The 19,009-nt window shown below is 34.8% G+C and overlaps 1 protein-coding gene and 1 long non-coding RNA gene across 2 annotated transcripts; one reads left to right on the forward strand and one right to left on the reverse strand.

Moving 5' to 3' along the window:
* Positions 1 to 6,948: 6,948 nt before the first annotated feature.
* On the forward strand, positions 6,949 to 16,324 carry LOC121412936. Its single transcript, XM_041605699.1, has 8 exons — positions 6,949 to 7,078; positions 8,860 to 8,986; positions 9,790 to 9,874; positions 10,266 to 10,416; positions 11,109 to 11,250; positions 11,952 to 12,106; positions 13,363 to 13,518; positions 14,208 to 16,324. The coding sequence occupies exons 6-8, from the start codon at positions 11,993 to 11,995 to the stop codon at positions 14,517 to 14,519; spliced, it is 582 nt and encodes a 193-aa protein (XP_041461633.1). The 5' UTR covers positions 6,949 to 7,078; positions 8,860 to 8,986; positions 9,790 to 9,874; positions 10,266 to 10,416; positions 11,109 to 11,250; positions 11,952 to 11,992; the 3' UTR covers positions 14,520 to 16,324.
* An 880-nt stretch (positions 16,325 to 17,204) lies between these two features.
* On the reverse strand, positions 17,205 to 18,385 carry LOC121412639. Its single transcript, XR_005969646.1, has 2 exons — positions 18,147 to 18,385; positions 17,205 to 17,314 (listed from the first exon to the last, which is right to left on the reverse strand). It is a non-coding gene; the product is annotated as an uncharacterized LOC121412639 (long non-coding RNA).
* Positions 18,386 to 19,009: the final 624 nt, after the last annotated feature.

The following is a 19,009-nucleotide window of genomic DNA, read 5'->3' on the forward strand; positions in this document are numbered from 1 at the left end:
TAGTAACTTTTCATCTGGAGTAATAAATCACCTGTTCTAGGTTAGGCTCGACAGCTTGGAAAGAACATTATTGTGATTAATTATCTGCGTTTTTTTTGTTCACCTTCGAAACTTTCTAATTCCAAAGTGAAATAAAGTGAAGACAAACCAGAAAGCCTCTTGAATCCTGTTTTCTGAAATGCTGACTTAATTATTTGTTTAAGTAAATTAGTCGTTTGACAGCCCTTTTGTTATGTATACACAAAAATGAAATAGTGAATCCGATAAATTACACAGAGACTCCCTATACCTGTATAGCGCTCTTTCCTGAATTATAGTTGTTAAAGAAAAAAAGGAGGACAAAAATAAGCTAATCTGGAAAACTGTACTGAAATGCCAGTCTTCGAAGTTCGAAGCCTAATTCATTCGAGAATTGAAGTAGGAGATAATTAGTAGCCTAAAGACAACAAAACTGCAATGTTAATGTTAAATGATATATCAAAAGTAGAATATTGAAAGGGGAAATATACAATACTAGTAAATAAAATTATAAGGAACGTAAATGGTGGTGAAATATTACATGTAACGCTTTGCTTCCAAATCAAACATGACAACAAAAAGTGTAATATAGCATTAATTTCAACAAATACGCTATCAAGATGTATCCTTGAAAACACAGTTTGGCCACTGTCATTTCAACACTCAGATTGCAATAAGCAAGTGTTCATGTAGTACTCTGGATAATAATGCGTTCAACACAGTATTACCATCCTCCATGACATTCCTGACTTTCTTTGCCGCGGATTCTTTGAAAGAATTCTTCTCCAGGAACCCTTGGGTCATCGTAATCAGGCTCTGAATAGGTGACAGTTTTGGTATTTCGATTCATATCTGGTTTTGCGTACAGGAAGTCCGTTGGATCTGGAATGGTGTCATCAAATGGTGCAGTTGGAGTTTGATCAACTGATGATGAAGATGCTTCTGTCTGGTGTCTGGTGTAATCTGAATTCTTCTCAGCAGCAAGCAAAGATGGATTAGATGTCTGTGAATCAGTTATCGCGGTCTCTCTGCCTGTCCGTATGGAATTCTCCTTGGTATCATCGACTGTACAATATACATGTATATTGTCTAAGTTTGAGTTTGTTATGGTCGTAGAAAGAGCAACATCTGAAGATTGCACTCGAGAGGTACTAACTTTATCAAAATTGTCATTTGTATTCCGTTGGTCAGTATCATAAATGATTCTGCCGAAATATAAATTGTTCATCGAGGGCAGAGAGGATACGCCGTTCAGGCAGTTCAGGAGCCGTATTTGGCTGAATTGTCCCCATCGATATATTGTTAGTACAACCATTATTCCGCTGTAATTGTTGTCCGTGGTGGGTTATAGATTGATCTAGATTGGGTACCATTCTATGTGGAGTGTGGGACGAGATGACAGTAACATCAAGACATTCAAAATCTCCGTTTGGCATAGAAGGCATATTAGAAATATTCAGATCGTGCTTAAAATGTCTCCGTTTTAGGAAAAGTGTTCGGCAACGTTTCATAAAACAACAACGGATAGCCAATGTAATGGTTAATAGTAATGCCCATATTGATGATACGACTAACAAGTAGAGGATTATATTTCTTTCTCTAGATGGTTGGCTGATGGTTGGCACTACGATTTTTTTAGGTTCATCAATGCAGAAGCTTGAATTATCAGTTTGAGGTATGTTTACACAGTTAAAATTTACCAAAGAGCAATTCGATCTTTCAAACCTGCAAGAAATATTACATCTCAATTCTTCTGATAATTGTATTTTCGTAATATTTTTTACCATGAATTGGTCATCATTTTCTGTTTCCCCACAAATAAGGACAATTTGTTGGATATCGAACACACGGTTGTCTCCTAAATCATTAAGTGGCTGCAAATTACTACCATTATCGAACCAACATGATACGTTTTTAGGGTGCTCTTCTGCACATTCATCCGAAATGACAGTTTGTATTTGATCGATTCCAAACGGAAGTGTTATTATTTTTGGAAAAATACATGTACATGTATGAGTCATATTCCCTTGACCTCTGGATAGCACACACTTTGTTGGCATCATCGCTGGGTCAAATATGTTCTGAAGCGGAACGTGTGTTTCAAGAATATTAGATGAATTGCAGTCACCTTGACGATTCATCTGATTCGTTTTATATTCATGAAGTACCTGATTGCCAGCTACAAGTTTGGCTCGAGTCCATTCGCTCCACTGTGACCACTGACAAGACATCTGGAACTTACTGTTGTGTCTATTGAAAAGCGTATGACATATAGGTGTTGTACTTTCAACATATTCAACTGTCAAATTAAAGATAGCAAGAGTACATATAAATTTTGAATACTCTTGAATACTGATCACATGCTGTCCAGAATCACTTTCTTCAGTGAACGTAATAAGCATTTCTATCTGGGTCTCGTTAATCTCATTCAACCAGTAACGACTGGAATAAAGGGATGAGTTGGTATTGCATTCCAAAGAATGATTTCGTTGTTTTTCACATAACTGTACTACAATGTCTAAATCTCCATTTGTCCACACAAGAGACTTGGTATCATCTATTGTATCTTTCAGGTTGAATATAAGAGAAAGATTCTGTCCATAAACTGACATCGTTGACTCCTGCTGATAGTTGTTACACCAAAATGGATTTTCATCAGAAAGCGTCGACTGGACGAAAAAGTGCGAAATATAGATTAGAAAATACGTTATACGAGGAAGAGCACCATTGATATAAGGAGACATGATGATCATTAAATTATTTGATTTATCAGATTAATAAAAGTTAATGAAGAGTGTTTTCTTTCTGGAGCAATCATTAGAAGGTCCGTTAGTGAAAAAACAAATCGTAGATGACTAAGGCGTCGCAGGAGACAATGTTGAGCATGAAAGCACCTAATGCTTCTTTACTAATGACATGAATGAAGACAGAAACTCGCATCAAATGGGAGGGGCTTGCTCCTGCAACCAAACATAATAATGCTCGAAAAAGGGACGTCCCTGGTCGAACCAAGCGCCGTCAAATATTAATTGGACAGACAAACAAAAAAAGGGCGAAGCACTTGACGTCAGATAGGGAACGACCAAGATAAACAAAACAAAACAAAACCAGAAGAAATCCTTGTGTAAAGGTACTACTACTCTATTTTCTGTTTCATTTTATGAGGTTTCTCAGTGGCAATTGTCTGCGTTATCTTGCCCTTTCTGCTCTTAAACATTCGTAATTGACAATTTCCGTCCATCATCATGAGCATAATATCCTCCCCCCTAAAGACGTATTAAAAAATATGGTTTTGAATTACTTTCACTTTCCCTTTTGGTGTTTGCACTTTGTTGAGCTAAGTAATTGTCGATATCATAATTTTCCTATTGAAAATTTATCAAAGACTCTCAAGTGACATAAGAAATTTGAAAGTAAAATTGATATTTCAAATTAAATGTATAAACCAAAATCAAGATTACCATCAGGTAATACATAGTAAAGACCTGGGCCCTGTTGCATAAAAGTTTATGTATTGATTTATGTCATGATTTATGTCACGATTTACGTCATATAGCATAAATCATGACATAAACACAAATAATGACATAAATCCGTTGCATAAAGCTTTATGTCTGAAATCGCGACATAAAATCATGACATATATCCTTTTGAATGACATTATTTATGTCTTGATTAAAATCAAGACATAAACGGCGGCTTTCTGCAATAAGTGACTTAAGGGTAATTTTACGATCATTTTCTATAATTATGCCCTCTGTAATTTGATGATATTTTGAGTTTTACTTGGACTTTCGAAATAATTTTTGTGTCATTGGATAGCATATGATGTATTCTTTCAATATTTGAAAAACGAACAATCATAAATCTTTCCCTTATTTTTATAAGCAAAACTAGGCCTAAGCATAATAGTTAATGTGTTTACTTCGTTGAGGATAGGACATTTTCCTTAGAATGATGACATAATTTATATCAACGCCACATATTTTTCAAGCACCACCCTACCTCCCAAAATGATGATAATAACTCTGACTTTCAGTCTAGAATCGCCCCTTTTGTGCTTAATTCAAATGTGATTAAAAAAGAAATTTGGTACATACATTGGGTGATTTCAAGTCCAGTGTTGGCGTTGGTATTGGAATTTGAATTGCTTCCCGTAGGTTTAAAATCTATTTTGTGTGTCAGAAATCATGTTGCCATGGTAACGGCATATTATATGACATAAAATTGGTAAAAAAAAAACCTTTCAGATTTAATTACTAGATCAATTTTCAACCAATTCTCATGAAATTTGGTTTACATATTGAGTTTGAGGTGAAGATGTGAGAGACACATATTTTGTGTGTGTCGGAAATCATGTTGCCATGGTTACCACATACTATTTGCCCTAAATTAGGTAAAAATATATTGGTTCCTGCTTCTTGGTTAGTTTAAACCAATTCTCATGAAATTTGGCTCACACATTGGTCTCGAGGTAAAAATGTGCAGGACATATTTTTTAATGTGTCGGAATCGTGTTGCCATGGTAACAATATATGTGTCAAAAATTAGGCAAAATCTTGCGGTTCAAACTACTTCATCAGTTATGCTCATGACTTGCTCGTGGAGGTCTTGGGTAAAGATGGGCAAGACATATTTTTTTCATAGTTTGAAACTGTTGCCATTGTAAGTTTGTAACGGCTAAGGGCAAGGGTATTTATCACCTTCATTGATAGTTCTAGTTTAATGTTCCTTCCCCGCAACAAAGTGCATATAGGACGTGCCTCGTTCATTTCATCATCCTTTTTAATATCGCCTTTTCTTTGTTAATTTTCTTTATTCAGGTTCATAGTCTAAGATGGTAGGCCTAGAGGAAATACGAATTGTAATTTAAAAGAGGAAAGAAAAAGGAAATATGAAAAGGTCATCAAAATTGATAATTTATAGGTCATCCAATTCTTTTCGAAAATCTCAGATGCAGCTTCCCGCTTGCATTATTCATCTAGTTCTTAGTTAATAGTCTCGTTGGAGAAAGAAAGGTAGCATTATCATGAAAAATTCGGTCTGACAAAAGAAAGGAAAAGAAAAAAAGTGAAATATGATATATGCTATTTCATATCATATCAACATCTATCACAAAGTTAGATTTTGTATTACAAAGTTAAAATGTTTGCTCGCTCGCAGTTTTTATAAATTTCGTCCTTTATGCCATGTCTGCCCCATAACAATTTAGATTTCCAAAGCCCCTAATTGAAAGAAAACTCCTTCACAGAGAACAATATTTGTGTCAGTCATCCCCAAACCATGAACACCGATTGACAACCATGCATATATCCCTATAATCAATGATTATTATTTTTTCTTTATAATTTCAATTTTGTATTATATAAGCATGTCATGGAACCACCTTGCCAGTGCAGTTGCGGCGAGGGTTACAAACGTGGAAGCACAATGGGGGAATTTCTTCAAGAAAATATTTGACATGAAAAAAAAAAAATAAACAAGCCTAAATAAAAAAGAAGAGATGTGGTTTAATCCGTGCCAAAAACTGGCCATTAGAGATGGGGCGATGGGGGGGGGGGTCCACTTTAGAATATGCTCACTTATTGCCCAAATTCCAAGAGGAGTGCACATGAGGGGCCACTACTCATCACGGCTTTGTGCCTTAATTGGGACACGTTCATACCATCTGTATCCCTTAATCCATACCTCAGTCACCAATCATTTATATTTATTCATCTTTGAGCACCTGGCCATTTTCTTTCTATCTCTCTCTCATGAAATGTAACCCCCCCCCAAAAAAAAAAATGCTTTATCCTTTTATCGCTTTCATTATCTCCCTCCCTCCGAGATTAGGCCACTATCATTCACGAAATTTATCTAACCAATTCTCTATACATCTCTCTATCTCTGTTCTCTATGACTCCTTCACATTTAAACTTTTTCATTTCCCTTCTCCCATTCTAATTCACCTCGCCCCCGCTTTCTCACTATACAGTGTAATCTTTGCATCTCTACATAGATCTATCTCATTTTCATTTCTCGCCCTCAATCAATTACTTTCCAAATTTGACAATTCATGGGACAATATTTAGAGTTTATAAAAATAATCCTACAATTTTCTACAAATATTAATTACTATTTTTAGTAGGGAAACAAGTGTGTTCTGAGGGGCAAATCATATTTTGACCACACCCACGCCCCCACCCCCCCCCCCGATTCAATAAAGCAACAAAGAGATGAAGCCAAAAAAATGACATTTTATGTAAATTTATTACTTTAAAAATAAATGCACACTAGAACTTTGTGAAACAATTTTATCTTGTCACCTGTCCTATGACTTTTTAACATGATTAAAAGTGGAATATGGATTTAAATAAATGTATTTTTCATATCATTATATATTATATTATTCATAGATATTTCCACTTAAAAGAGATGAAGATTTCTGTAATATCATGAAGAGGAACTCAGTGTTGTAATTTATTCTTCTCCTTTTCTCCTCTTCCACCCTCGTTTTTTTCTTCTTCTCTTCCTCCCCTCTTCTTTTTCTTCTTCTCTTCCTCCTTCTTGGTTGTCTTCTTTTCTACCTATTGTTCATTTGTATTATTATGACCTATCATCATTAACATTATAATAATTTTATGATAATCATAAAATATATCCACAATGTCAATATAATGATTATTATCTTTGAAAAAATGAAAATTACTACACTCTAAAAACAGTCTAGTCAAATAATTAACTAGATTTCCCAGTCAAGTGAAATTAACTTGAAAATCAGTCAATTTCTAGTTAATTTGCTCCCTTTTACTATAATGTCTGTCATCGACGAATAACTAAGTGAAGTAGTTACGTTTGACGGGTTTTCTATAATGCGCTCAGGGGAACAAGCGCGGTCGCTTATTGGTCGATTCCGAGATCGCGCGATGGTTCGAGTAAAAAGTACCGGTTTTGTATATGTACGGATCACTAGTTGACTGTGCTGCTGTAGCTGTGGCCAACTGGATTTTGATGGATGATTTTGTGAGGAAAATGCTGCTGGAATGGGGGATGGAGGAGTTAATACACACTTTCAAGGGTGAGTTTGAACTGTATTAGTTCTAATCTAGATCTAATCTAGATCTAGAGATCTATTCTAGATCTAGTCTAGTTCGACTTCTAGATCTAGCATATCAAGTCAATGCCCAGCGGCGCACGCACAGTCGCACAAGCGCAGCCCGGCCCGGCTAGCGCTAGGGCACGGCGGCCGTGACCCCTGCCTGCTGCACTGCATATTAGGTACAGTACGCGCCCGGCCCGAATATGACAACTTTTGCCATTATTGGCTTGTGGTCTGATCGACACATGTTTATTTAAAGCTAAAACGCGAACGCAAAGTTTGACCATCACATCAACATCATTTTTAGTTTCATCGTAAAGCTTGGAAAAAACTGCACAATGACTCATGGGAACTAAGTAAGCTGTACGATACCATCAAGCGAAATTGGAACGAGGGGAAATCGTTTGTGGTGACATAAAGTAGGATTTTACGTTGAGTTTCATCCTATTTTGATATGAAAGGGGTGTTTTTGACCCCAAAACGCGAATGCAATTAACATCTTTGCAAAAATTTCAATTATTTAATGGAAATAATATGATATCATCAGCATTATATATATCATTGGAACTAGGGATAAAAGAGGGAACTTTTTTCAGGAATGACAAAACTGTTAACAAAACATGAAATTTCCAATGGTATTTCCATAGAGTGGTAGACACGCGCGGAAAGCACGCGCAGTTGTGTCCCGTAGGATTCGATGTGATTTAGATCTAGATCTAGTTTAGGGTCTACTCTAACGTTTAAGACTCTAGATCTAGAATCTACTCCAGATGATCTAGATTTAACTTAGGGCTTAGGCCAGGCCTAGAAATCAATCTAATATAGGAGAGCTGGTTTAGGCCTATCCTAGGCTAGACCAAACATATATAGCCTAGGCCGATCTAGGCCTGTGTTGCATTGCATTATGGTAGTTGGTACTCTGTGTGTACATACGTCTGTGCCCACCGGGTGTGTTTGTGCATTGTGTTTGTGTTATCGGCCAGATCACATGATGAAGGTCAAAAGTCATTTTTAGGGTCAATGAACTTGGACTGAGGTTTTTTTTTTTGAAATGTCATAACTTTAAAAGTCTTTAAGGCCTTTTTCATGATACTTGAACAAAAGGTTATTCAAGTATCTTGCATCAGTGTCAGGTCACATGATCAAGGTTACAGGTCATTTTGGGTAAATGAACACACATTAGCCATCAAAGTCAGCACTGCTGCTATAATGAATTGCGTGATGCAGGCGAGCATGCCAAAGGCGTTCCAATTGTTTTGTAAAAGAGCAGAGAAAATATTGGTGAAGGTTTGAGAAAAATCTAATAAAGATTAAGAATGTTATTTAGAATTAGAATTCAAAGTTTTGTAAATGCATGAATTTTAATATTTTTATGTTCCTGATTTAAAATTCTATTCATGATTAGGTGTGAAATGATTTGTCTATTGATATACAAATGGTAGGATGGGGGGTTGGGTGTCCGGACACTTTATCTTTTCGAAGCCTTCTTTTTTGTCTGTGGATTACACTAAAAATATGAATTCATTGCTTGTAATAATTTTCTATTTTGTACTTTATAATATTTCCTAACATTTTGTACTAATAATTGATAAAACTTCGCTTGTAAATTTTTCCAAATGACATTCTAAAATTGATCGTCCGGACACACAACCCGTCCGGATACACAACAACTGGGTATACAGTAAAAACCATTTTTCATTTTCTGAGTAAATGACATTTCATATTACATATATACATACCGGTATATGTTTTTATTATAGGATGTCAGAGCTATCCTGATGGACTCTTTTAACGGAGAGAACTGGATAATGGAATGCTTTCTGTACAATCTCGCATAAAGGTTGTGCGAATCCTGGTGTCTTGGTTAATACAAGAATTTACAAGCAAGTAAGTGTCCTTCAACTTCAAGTGTCTTTCCTTTTTATGGCATATTAAACCTTCCAAAACAAATTTACACTTAATGAAAAAAGGACTGATTACATAACATGGATTTCGGTTCATCAATATGTTACAGTACTTAACCACACAAAAACCACCAAAAATGTCAATGGCTAAACAAATGCCGGTACATTTTCATATTGTAAAAGAACATTTTTGACAAGTCTTCACTGACCTATCATGTGAAGACTATGTTTCAATTACGTGCTGCACCAAAGAATTAATTTTTCGTGTTTACCCTTGAAATTCATGACTTTTCTTTATTAAATACAGCCTGTATATTAATATAATAGAAATATTAAACTAATCAAATATTAAGAAATTTCGCTATTTTAAATCAACAGAGTCATATGAAACCCACTTGAAATGTACAGTGTACATGTATATTAAAAACAAGAGAAAAAAATCGAAGTGATATGGAATCGAGCCACAAACAATTGGGAAAATTAAAGGCCTGGTCACACCGCCCGAGCGTTGTTGGAGCGGAGAGAAAAAAATCATCACCGCTCGCTACCGTTCACCATTTTCGATTTCGATTGTTTTTTTGTTTTGTTTTTTTATTTTTTCCCAAATTTTGAGAGCAAAATTCAACCCTCTCTCCCTATACCGCTCCAACAACGCTCGGGCGGTGTGACCAGGTCTTAAAATCATATTGTAGAAACTTCAAGTGTTGGTATTGATGAGAATGCAGGTCAAAAATCGCTGAACTGATTTAAGATAAGCAAAAAAAAATTCCATTATTAATTATTCAGGCCACCTACAGATGTCAAGGTCGCTCTAGCCAAGGCGGTGGTGTCGCAATTTCCCAAGCTAAAGGACCTTGAAGGAGTAGGTCATGTGAGTAAAATATGTATTTATGCATTTAAAATAAATTAAACGATGTAGATCTACATAGAAATAACGATGGATTTGTATTCTTTGCACAATTCTTGAGGTATGTGCAAAATTTTGTGGCAATCGGTCAGGTCCCGGGGGGGGGGGGGGGGGCTGAGCCCCCTCCTCCATATTTAATTGCCTTGAAATAGCCCGGGACAGATAGGGTTATAGGTTGAGTGATGAAAACTAAGCTACTAGTCAAGAAATACATGTAGCTTTATCTTCGTAGTATAATTGTATAGGCAGATTCTCCAGAAATTAAGTTGCGTGGAAGTGTGGATGATAATGAGGATTGCATAATTGTCAATCACAAGAGTAATGAGAGTTAAAGGGATTTTCATTTTTTTTTCAGGAAGCATGGTATTCTCCAGCTAGGGAGAAACGGGAGGCATCTGGATATTTGGAATACCGACTTGTAAATGTACGAAAGAGAGCACAAAAAAGTGCACCAATTACATCGGAGCCAAAGAAGACACCCAAAGCCACCATGGGAGACTTAACAGGTAATTTTTAGCGAGCAATAAAGGCTCAGAACATGTTTTGAACATGTATAAATGTTCTGGGTGTACACCGATTTGAATAGTGTTCAGTTACCGCTGAGCTAGTCCAGATTGGACCTTGTTGTTTGGAAGTGCCCTTTCCCAAAAGCTCCAACAACAAGGTCCAATCTGGACTACCGCTGAGCCTGTTGAACCTCCACCGATTACCATGTGCAGGCTGCACCAGTATAATCTTAGGCCCTGTAAGGATAATACTGGAGGGGTGCTACAGAGGGAAATGTGCATATGATTTTCCCCCAAGGCATGATCATACTCTTCAACCTAGGGGTAGGGGTTCTTTTATGTTGCTTTCTGCGCCCGGGGGGGGTTAAAAACTATTTTGATTGAGAAAGATTTTGATCTTGGCTCAGCTAGGGCACTGTTTTAGTAGTTATTACACCACTGTGTAAGATACTGTAGTTTTTGGCTGCCAAGTTCTGAAATTTATAAAAGTGCATGTTTGTTTGTATTGCCATTGTGATGAAATCGTGATATATGTGTAGTTATTTTAAAACTGCTGCTTTTTTTCCTTTAGTAATCGTAACAAAATGAGTTCATGTTTTGCCAATTTCTCTTTCTGTGGAATTACCCATATTGCTCTTCCCTTTCAAATTGTAAATAAGTGTATACTAGTAACATTTTATCATTCATTCCAGATTCAGCAGGACTTCAGGATTCTTTATCCAGAGGTTGCAGATAAGCTGTTCTTAGAGTGGCCCAAAATAGCTCCCCTGGTACTGAAGTATGCAGACCTCCATAACCCGACATGGCGGGAATCTTTGACTGTTCCACATCTCGGTAAGAATATTAAAAAAAAACATTTTTAATTGAATAATATTTACAACATTGAAGCTGGAATGATGCAAATATAGAAATGATATTTGGAATGGAGAGAAAGAGAGATTTCCAGCAGGAACAAAAAGAAAGGTAAACTAGAACTGCAATCGTATCAGAACAATGTGCATGCATCGACGCCTTTGATTTCCCAGGTTTTTCAATCAATAAGCAATATCAATCTCTGAAAATTTGAGATGTGAAAGAATAGAAACAAGGAAGTTATGGCCATTTTACGATTTTCTGACTTTACATTTCTATAAATATTAAGTTTTTAAAGGAAGACTATTTGAAATTTATTGCATGAAGATGGCACTTTGAAGGGCAGGTTATGTGGCTCAAATGATAGAGCAACTCTGACTATCTATAGCAAATTGTTTGAAGTCTGTAGCATGCAGGACAACAGAGATATGAAAGAAGAAAGAATGGTATGCAAATGGACTTGAAATAAACAAAATGGTGGCTGCACGGTCATGCATGAGGGATTTTGGAAAATGAAATTGGAGGTGCACAACAATGGGTCATGGACAACAGGTATACTAAATTTGGAAGAATTTTGGCCTGGGCAGAGCTCACAATTAAGGACCATGTTTTAAATTGGTTGGGGAATTCCATATTATGCATCACCTAATCTTATTTAATTTGTTTTCTTCCTAATTGTGCAGCATCTTCTGACTTGACATGTCCTGCAGCAGAAGTGGAGACCATGGCACTTCTTGCGCTTCCTCAAATCTCGCCTCCAGGAATGAAGAAGGTGGGGAAGCGTAGTATGAGATGCAGCAGGGCAGAATCATCCAAAGCCTTCATCAACATCGGCCCAGTAAGAAAATCAATTTAATGAAATGCAAATTTCTCTAAACATGTTAATTTTTCACTTTTAAAAGTAGCATGGAGTACTGGTCAATGGTGGAACATTTTGATAAAGTTTACTTGGCCTTTGTTTGATTATCAGCAAACAATACTTCATATTTGCACTGTAGTATGGAAACATTTCAACACAAATGTACAAAATATTTTTAGAATCGTAAGTTAAAACATGCGTGATACGTCAAAAAGTCAGATGTCCCATATATGAATTTCTGTGTTCTGTATCAAAATATAAATTATTATAATTTATTTGGATAATTGTTATATTACCAATGTTCTACTATTTCCAGCACATCCAATGTGTATCATGCCTTAAATTATTTGCACATTGATAATTTATGTGTATAGTAATGGTTTTAGCAAGGTTCTTTGGAGTTTATTTTATACCGCAAGTATTCCTATATACCTTTAAATTGTCCTTATTATTCATTTAATAATAAGCATCAATTACTCTACCTAACGTGTTAATTCTCTGCATGGTTCATTTTCAAATATGCATTTTTGCTGTGTTGTTGGAAATGTCCTTACTGTAAACTTTCAAACAGGCATGAATTGACTTGAAGGATCTTTGTATTTCTGGGAGACTTAGTTTGCAAATTGGGTGAGATCCACTTTTTATGGAAATTGAGTTATTGATATAAAGAACATTGTTCAACTGTACCTGTCTTTTGAACAAAAGTTCTAAGCTAATTTTTAGAGCACTTAAGAAGAAATGCATTTCCTAATTTCACTTTTACTTACATACATGTAGACGCCTGAACAAAATCTGGCAAACAAATGCATTTTTCTCTGAAGTCACAAAAATGGATCAAACCCGTTTTACAAACAAACTTTGAAGATATATTGCGTTGTTCCCAAGACAGGTATTATTAATATTTACTCATTGTTTAAATGGAACTCTTTAAAAAGATCTCACAATTATGCGCCTCTGATCGAGATTTAACAATACTTTGTCCCATGCCTCATTGCAAACACACAAATGAATGAAATTTGTTTTCTTTCAATACCTTCAAATTAGTTTAACAACATTAATGATTTACACATTTTTTTGTCTTGGGATGACATGTGCAAAACGAAAAGAAAAATGAATAACATTTCACATTGTATTTGTCAAATACTCTTAATTGCTTCGTCATGTTATAAGAATTTGTAATTGCTATAATATGATTTGAAAAGTGATAGAGCACCATCATTTTTTCTTTCTTTCAGGTGGGGACAAACCTTCCAGAGTACCTGGAGAACTGCCAGCAAAAGCAATCTTTTGTGCTCGCCCTTGGGGACATCCTCAAGCCTGAGCAAGTGTTCGTTATTTACGGTGGTGCTGCCTTGGAAGCAATGTCCCTCATTCACAGAGTGGACCTTTGCTTTAACCCTAAATAGACTGGGCTATTTCGACGCCTAAGAAGACTGGGGGGGGGGGCTGATTCAGCCCCCCCTTATGATCTCGGCCGTCGATCGCGCGATCGCGATGAAAATTGGCACACGCGTTACCCATGGCATTATCTACAAAACTATAACATCAAATTCTGCAAAAATCTCATGTTTCATTAATTATGCTAATTTATGCGTAAAATCATAAGTTTGCTGTAATTAATAAAATAATGCCCCTGAAATGCTAATTTTTGTTTCACATACTCTAGATAGGCATCTGATCAAATTTATTGAAAAAAAATTTAACATCACATTTAATTTCTTATGTATTCTATTGTTTTCTAAATTTCTTATGTATTTCTTTGTTTTTCGACTTTTTGTTTTTTATTGTTTTTTCAATGGAAATTGTCAGGGACTTTATTTGGACCATAAAAAAGATAAAATTAATTGATTTTAAGCAGTAAAAGGAAAAATAATGATACATTTATGAATTTTGGTTCAAAATACTATTTGCATTGGATTTGTACACAAATTCACGTTTTTGAGTAATTTTGAGTGTGCATGCACTTACGAAATGTTGCGTAATTTCCGAACCGCGTACCCGGGGGTCACAATTTTGGTCTCAAAAGTTGCGCGAGACTTGAAAGTAAAAAGTCAGTGAGCGACGCGGTCAAAAAATTTTGCACGGCGGATTTATCGCGAAAAATGTCGAGGGGGGGCTGAATCAGCCCCCCAGTCTTTTTAGGGTTAAGGCCATCTATATTCTGTGGGTAAATTATCCTTGGGAGGCAGCCAACACTTATGACTTTCTGCAGAAAGTCATTTACAAGATGGATGATGGAAACCCCAACTGCAAGACCACAACGCCATCTAGTACCATTTCCCTTAGGCTTACATCTCTAATTTTTCATCATAGAGTCCTAGGCATGGAGTGGTGCAAGAAACTTGCAATTGATTGCAAGTCATTTTCAGGTACCGGCCTAATCAATCATTAATCTTACAATCAATTTCAAATTTGCAATTGATTGCTGGTCAACAAATATAAATTATTTGCTTTAGTTAAGATTGTTGTATCACTTGTAAATTTTTCAACCAAAATTTGGGATTGATTGTAAATGTTTTCTTGCAACACCCCCTAAGAAGAACAAACTGCTGTTTGGGGAATTGTTCCTGGAGTATGCAGATTGAAATGCTATCTTGTACATGTGTACTGAAGTCATATCAAAACTCCAAGCAAATTATACTGTTTGTTTTGACATATTTTGCAAATGTGGGCTACTACCTTTAAAGTCTTATTCAAACAAGGCACGACAAAGCTCAGCAACTTTTGTGTACAAAGTCAATGGGATATGAGGCGTCAAATATGTTTCAGAGACAAATGACCTCTTTTGAAAAGTAGACCAATTAAATTTCTTTAAATAGCGCAAAATAATTTTTCCAGATGATCTTTATACAGGTTATAGTTATACTATGTTACGTGTGATGATGCAAAATGCTTTTTGTGCCACTTTCACCATTTAACATAGGAATTGGTAAGAAGGTCATACTGGCTGTTACTTGAATAAATTCATGAAAATGGTCTAAACAATGACAACAGGCTACATCTGGAGGAATAACATAATTCTTAAAAAATTGAATTTCTCGGATTGTCATCAGACCTACCAACTTCTCCTTTTTAAAAGGAGTTACTCCTTTTTAGAAATTTTAATATACATTTACCATATGGTTAAAGAAATCTTATTATCCAGGTATCTTACACTAATCTATGTGAAATATGCTGTGACTCCTATTTTTTAAATGAATCAGTCCTATATTTAAGTTTACAGGTTGGTAGGCATGTGGCATTTTTGAAAAATTGTTTTTCAAAAACAGGATCACTGTAAGTAGAATTTGATAAATGAATATAAAAAGAGCGGTTTCTTAGCTTTAGGTAAATTCAGAATTAGATTGTCAACGACATTCATGATCATCTCATGAATATGTTTTTTTTTTCATTGTACTCTAGTTTTGCATGAATACAATGCCAGCAATGGCCGAACGCTATGGCCCGAATTCACAAAAAAAATTTCAAACCATGAGGCGGTTTAACCCTAAAAAGACTGACCTCAACATTTTTCTCGATAAATCTGTAGCTGGTGCCGCGCAGTTCCATGACTTTATTCTTGCAAGTCTTGTGCAATTTTTTAGACCAAATTTGTGACTCCCGGGTATGCACTTCCGAAATTACACAACATTTCATAAATGCATGTTGACCCAAAATTGCTCAAAAAAGTGAATTTTTGTACAAATCCAATGTAAATTGTGTGTTTAGCCAAAATTCATAAATGTATCATTATTTCCCATTTTACTAATCAAACTCAGTTTTATCTTGTTTATGGTCAGAATAAAGTTGCGGGCGATTTCCAGAAAAAAAACAATAGAAAACTAAAAGTTGAAAAACAAAGTAAATAATTTTAAAGAAATTTTAAAAACCATAAAATACAAAAGAAAAGAATTACGATATTGAATTTCCAATCAGAATCCTACAAAGAGTCTGAATAAAAAATGGAAGCATTATTTAATTAATCAGAGCATTGATTTTACGTATAAATTAGCATAATTATGAGATTTTTCAACCTATGTGTATATTACAAATGACAGAATCTGCCCAAATGCGCAGAAAAATGTTAATATCTCAAACAACGTTCCCAAATCACATTTAACAATTCCTCTGAAAAATATTTCTGGCTTTACAATGATACCAGCCAAAAGTAGGTTTATAACTGAACATCATACTGTTTTTGACCTTCCTTAATTGATTTGGAGCAAAAACTTTGATTCCAGCATAATTTATATTATGCGTAAATTAGCATAATTTATATTATGCGTAAATTCGCATAATTAATGAAATTATATAATTTTTTGAAAAAGTAACTAATATTATTGTAGGTTTTGTCATGGGTGATATAATTGCCAATTTTTCTACAGCCAAGATCTCATGCTCGGTCTATAAGGGTCAACTATAAAAAGCCTTGGGGGGGTCAAAATAGCTCAGTATTTTTACGGTTAAGGGAGTTGAAAATAATGATTTTTAATGTTTCACAGTAATATATGTAAATGAAATGTTCTCAAAATACTTTGATTAAATTTTTTTGATTAAACTATTAAATCAAATACACAGTGTATATTTGCATGTTGCCTTGAATGTATGTATAAGATGGTTTGCGATTGCAATGTCTTATGATTTGATCTTACAGCATGATTGAACTGTGATGGCACAAACACCAAAGACTAAGGAGGTGCAGGAAAGAATGCAAGTGTATGCTATGACTGTCTGAATGGTGAAAATCTACTAGAATATCAGTGAAAGTGGAATGACTATATTTATTGTCAATACTGACTGATAAAAAGAGTGAAAAGTGACTAGAAATGAATAGTGAAATGACTGAAATATCAGTGGAAGTGTGATAACTATATACGTAGTCAAAACTGACTCGGAAAAGTAGTGGAAATTACTAGAAATTCAGTAAGAATTTTTAACTGATTATCTAGTCAAATAAATATAACTAATAATTATCAGTCAAAATGACTGATTATCAGTTGCTCCCAGCTGACCCTTTCGCCCAGTCAGATTTGACTGGATATCAGTCATATTTGACTATTCCTTTTTTAGAGTGTAGTTAGTTAATGTGGAAAATAAGAAACCGTTTTTAGGATACTTGAGGGTGAACAGTAATATAATTTAGTTCCCTTGCCAGGTGCTACCAGGTCAATGACGTCACCTCTTCAACAGTCGTGACTCTTGAACAATCTGAAATAAGAAGAATCAGTGAAAACAACTTTAGCAACTCAACTTGATAACAGTAAAGTGTTCACATACATTTACATGTATGATGTATCTCTAAAAGATTATGAAAGAGCCTTTTGAGATTGCAATCACAGACATAATTAAAATAAATATAGAATGTTAAATAAAACTTGGGTAAATAGCTTTCGAATATCATTTTTTATATACTTATAATTAAAGTCAGAATATATTTAATTTCAATCAAGTCATTTGTGAAAATTTTCATACGTGGTGTTACTTGAAAATGAAAATATACCCTTCTACTACTACTATTTATTCTTAAATGCACTTAAATTGCGTTTATGCTTGTAAGCTCTCATTGTTAGCCTCTTTGTTGAGATTCTAATAAAAAATATAAATCAACTGAATCTGAATCTCTTGGAAAAGTTAAGTGGAAAATAATTGTTACAATAGTATGGATCCAATAGCCTTCCTAGATTTTGTTTTCACTTTGACGAGTTGCATTGTTGTTGCTCTTACATATTTTTGTGAATGCATTCCATAATATCATTCATTGAAATATTAAGAGGGCTCAGTTGCCAATTGAAACTTGAATTTCTATAAAAATTCACGAGATTCATATTATCCATTTTTGTGAGTAAAATTAAGATGTATTTATTACAAGATGTGGATGAATTTTAAGAGATTCATATTTGAAAATTACTAGAACAGGACATCACATTTGCAACTGCTCTTAAGAATAATAAATTAGACAAGAATAAATATTACCGTACAGTAGTATACTTGTATTTACAAGTAGAATGTTCAATAAACACAACTTTATATAAAGACTCACCTTCATACTAGAAGCTTGACCCCCTGATCCAAAGAGAAATTTCTTATTCAATCGCAGACAGTGGTAGAGTGTCTGGACTTCCCTCTCCTTCCAGTTGCTGTGCCCCTTTCTCTCTTTACCTCTTCTCACCGTTTGTGTGGGTCACCTGTTAAAAAGTGAATACCAAATTTTTCATATAGTAACAGATGAGAATGAATTCATATTTACATTTTGTATAAACAACAACTGAAGTCCCTTCTTTAAAAAAAATATATTTTTATCATTACAGATTTTGTCAAATATATTTGACAGGGGTGTTGGTACAGTTATACAGAATATTTTATTTTAAGGCAAATGAGGTCTAGTCTTTCAACCTTGAAATGGTTTGATGAACATACTAAGAATCGGGATTCAAATTTGAACCTTAGGAGTTGGTACAATAAGGGGTGCTAATGAGAGCAATTATACCCATTTGTGCACCTTTATGGGTGTAGCATAAGTTATATTAATCATCATATAGGGCGCAGATTTGAACCATATAATTGAGGTTAAAAATTTGAACATCTTTAATCTTTAAGTATTATGCACCTTAAAAGGTTGAATGTTGCCCCTTTTATTGGGCAAACGAACTTTATGGGTGCAAACAATAACAAGGCCACTTTTTTGCACCTTTTATCACTTACTAAGGAAAGTACAAGTGATTTATTTAGGCTTCATTTTTTTATGTTAGAAAAATGATTTACACACTCAATGTATGAATACTTCTAGTGAAGATTTTGATAAGTAATTGTAGGCCCTATAATTCTATTATTCATACAATTAGGGATTTTCTTTACTTCAAATTGCCAGTTTTTTGTTTTCTAAAAAAAGTACCCCTCTAGTAA

Source organism: Lytechinus variegatus, chromosome 4, assembly GCF_018143015.1.
Source record: "Lytechinus variegatus isolate NC3 chromosome 4, Lvar_3.0, whole genome shotgun sequence".
NCBI lineage: Eukaryota > Metazoa > Echinodermata > Echinoidea > Temnopleuroida > Toxopneustidae > Lytechinus > Lytechinus variegatus.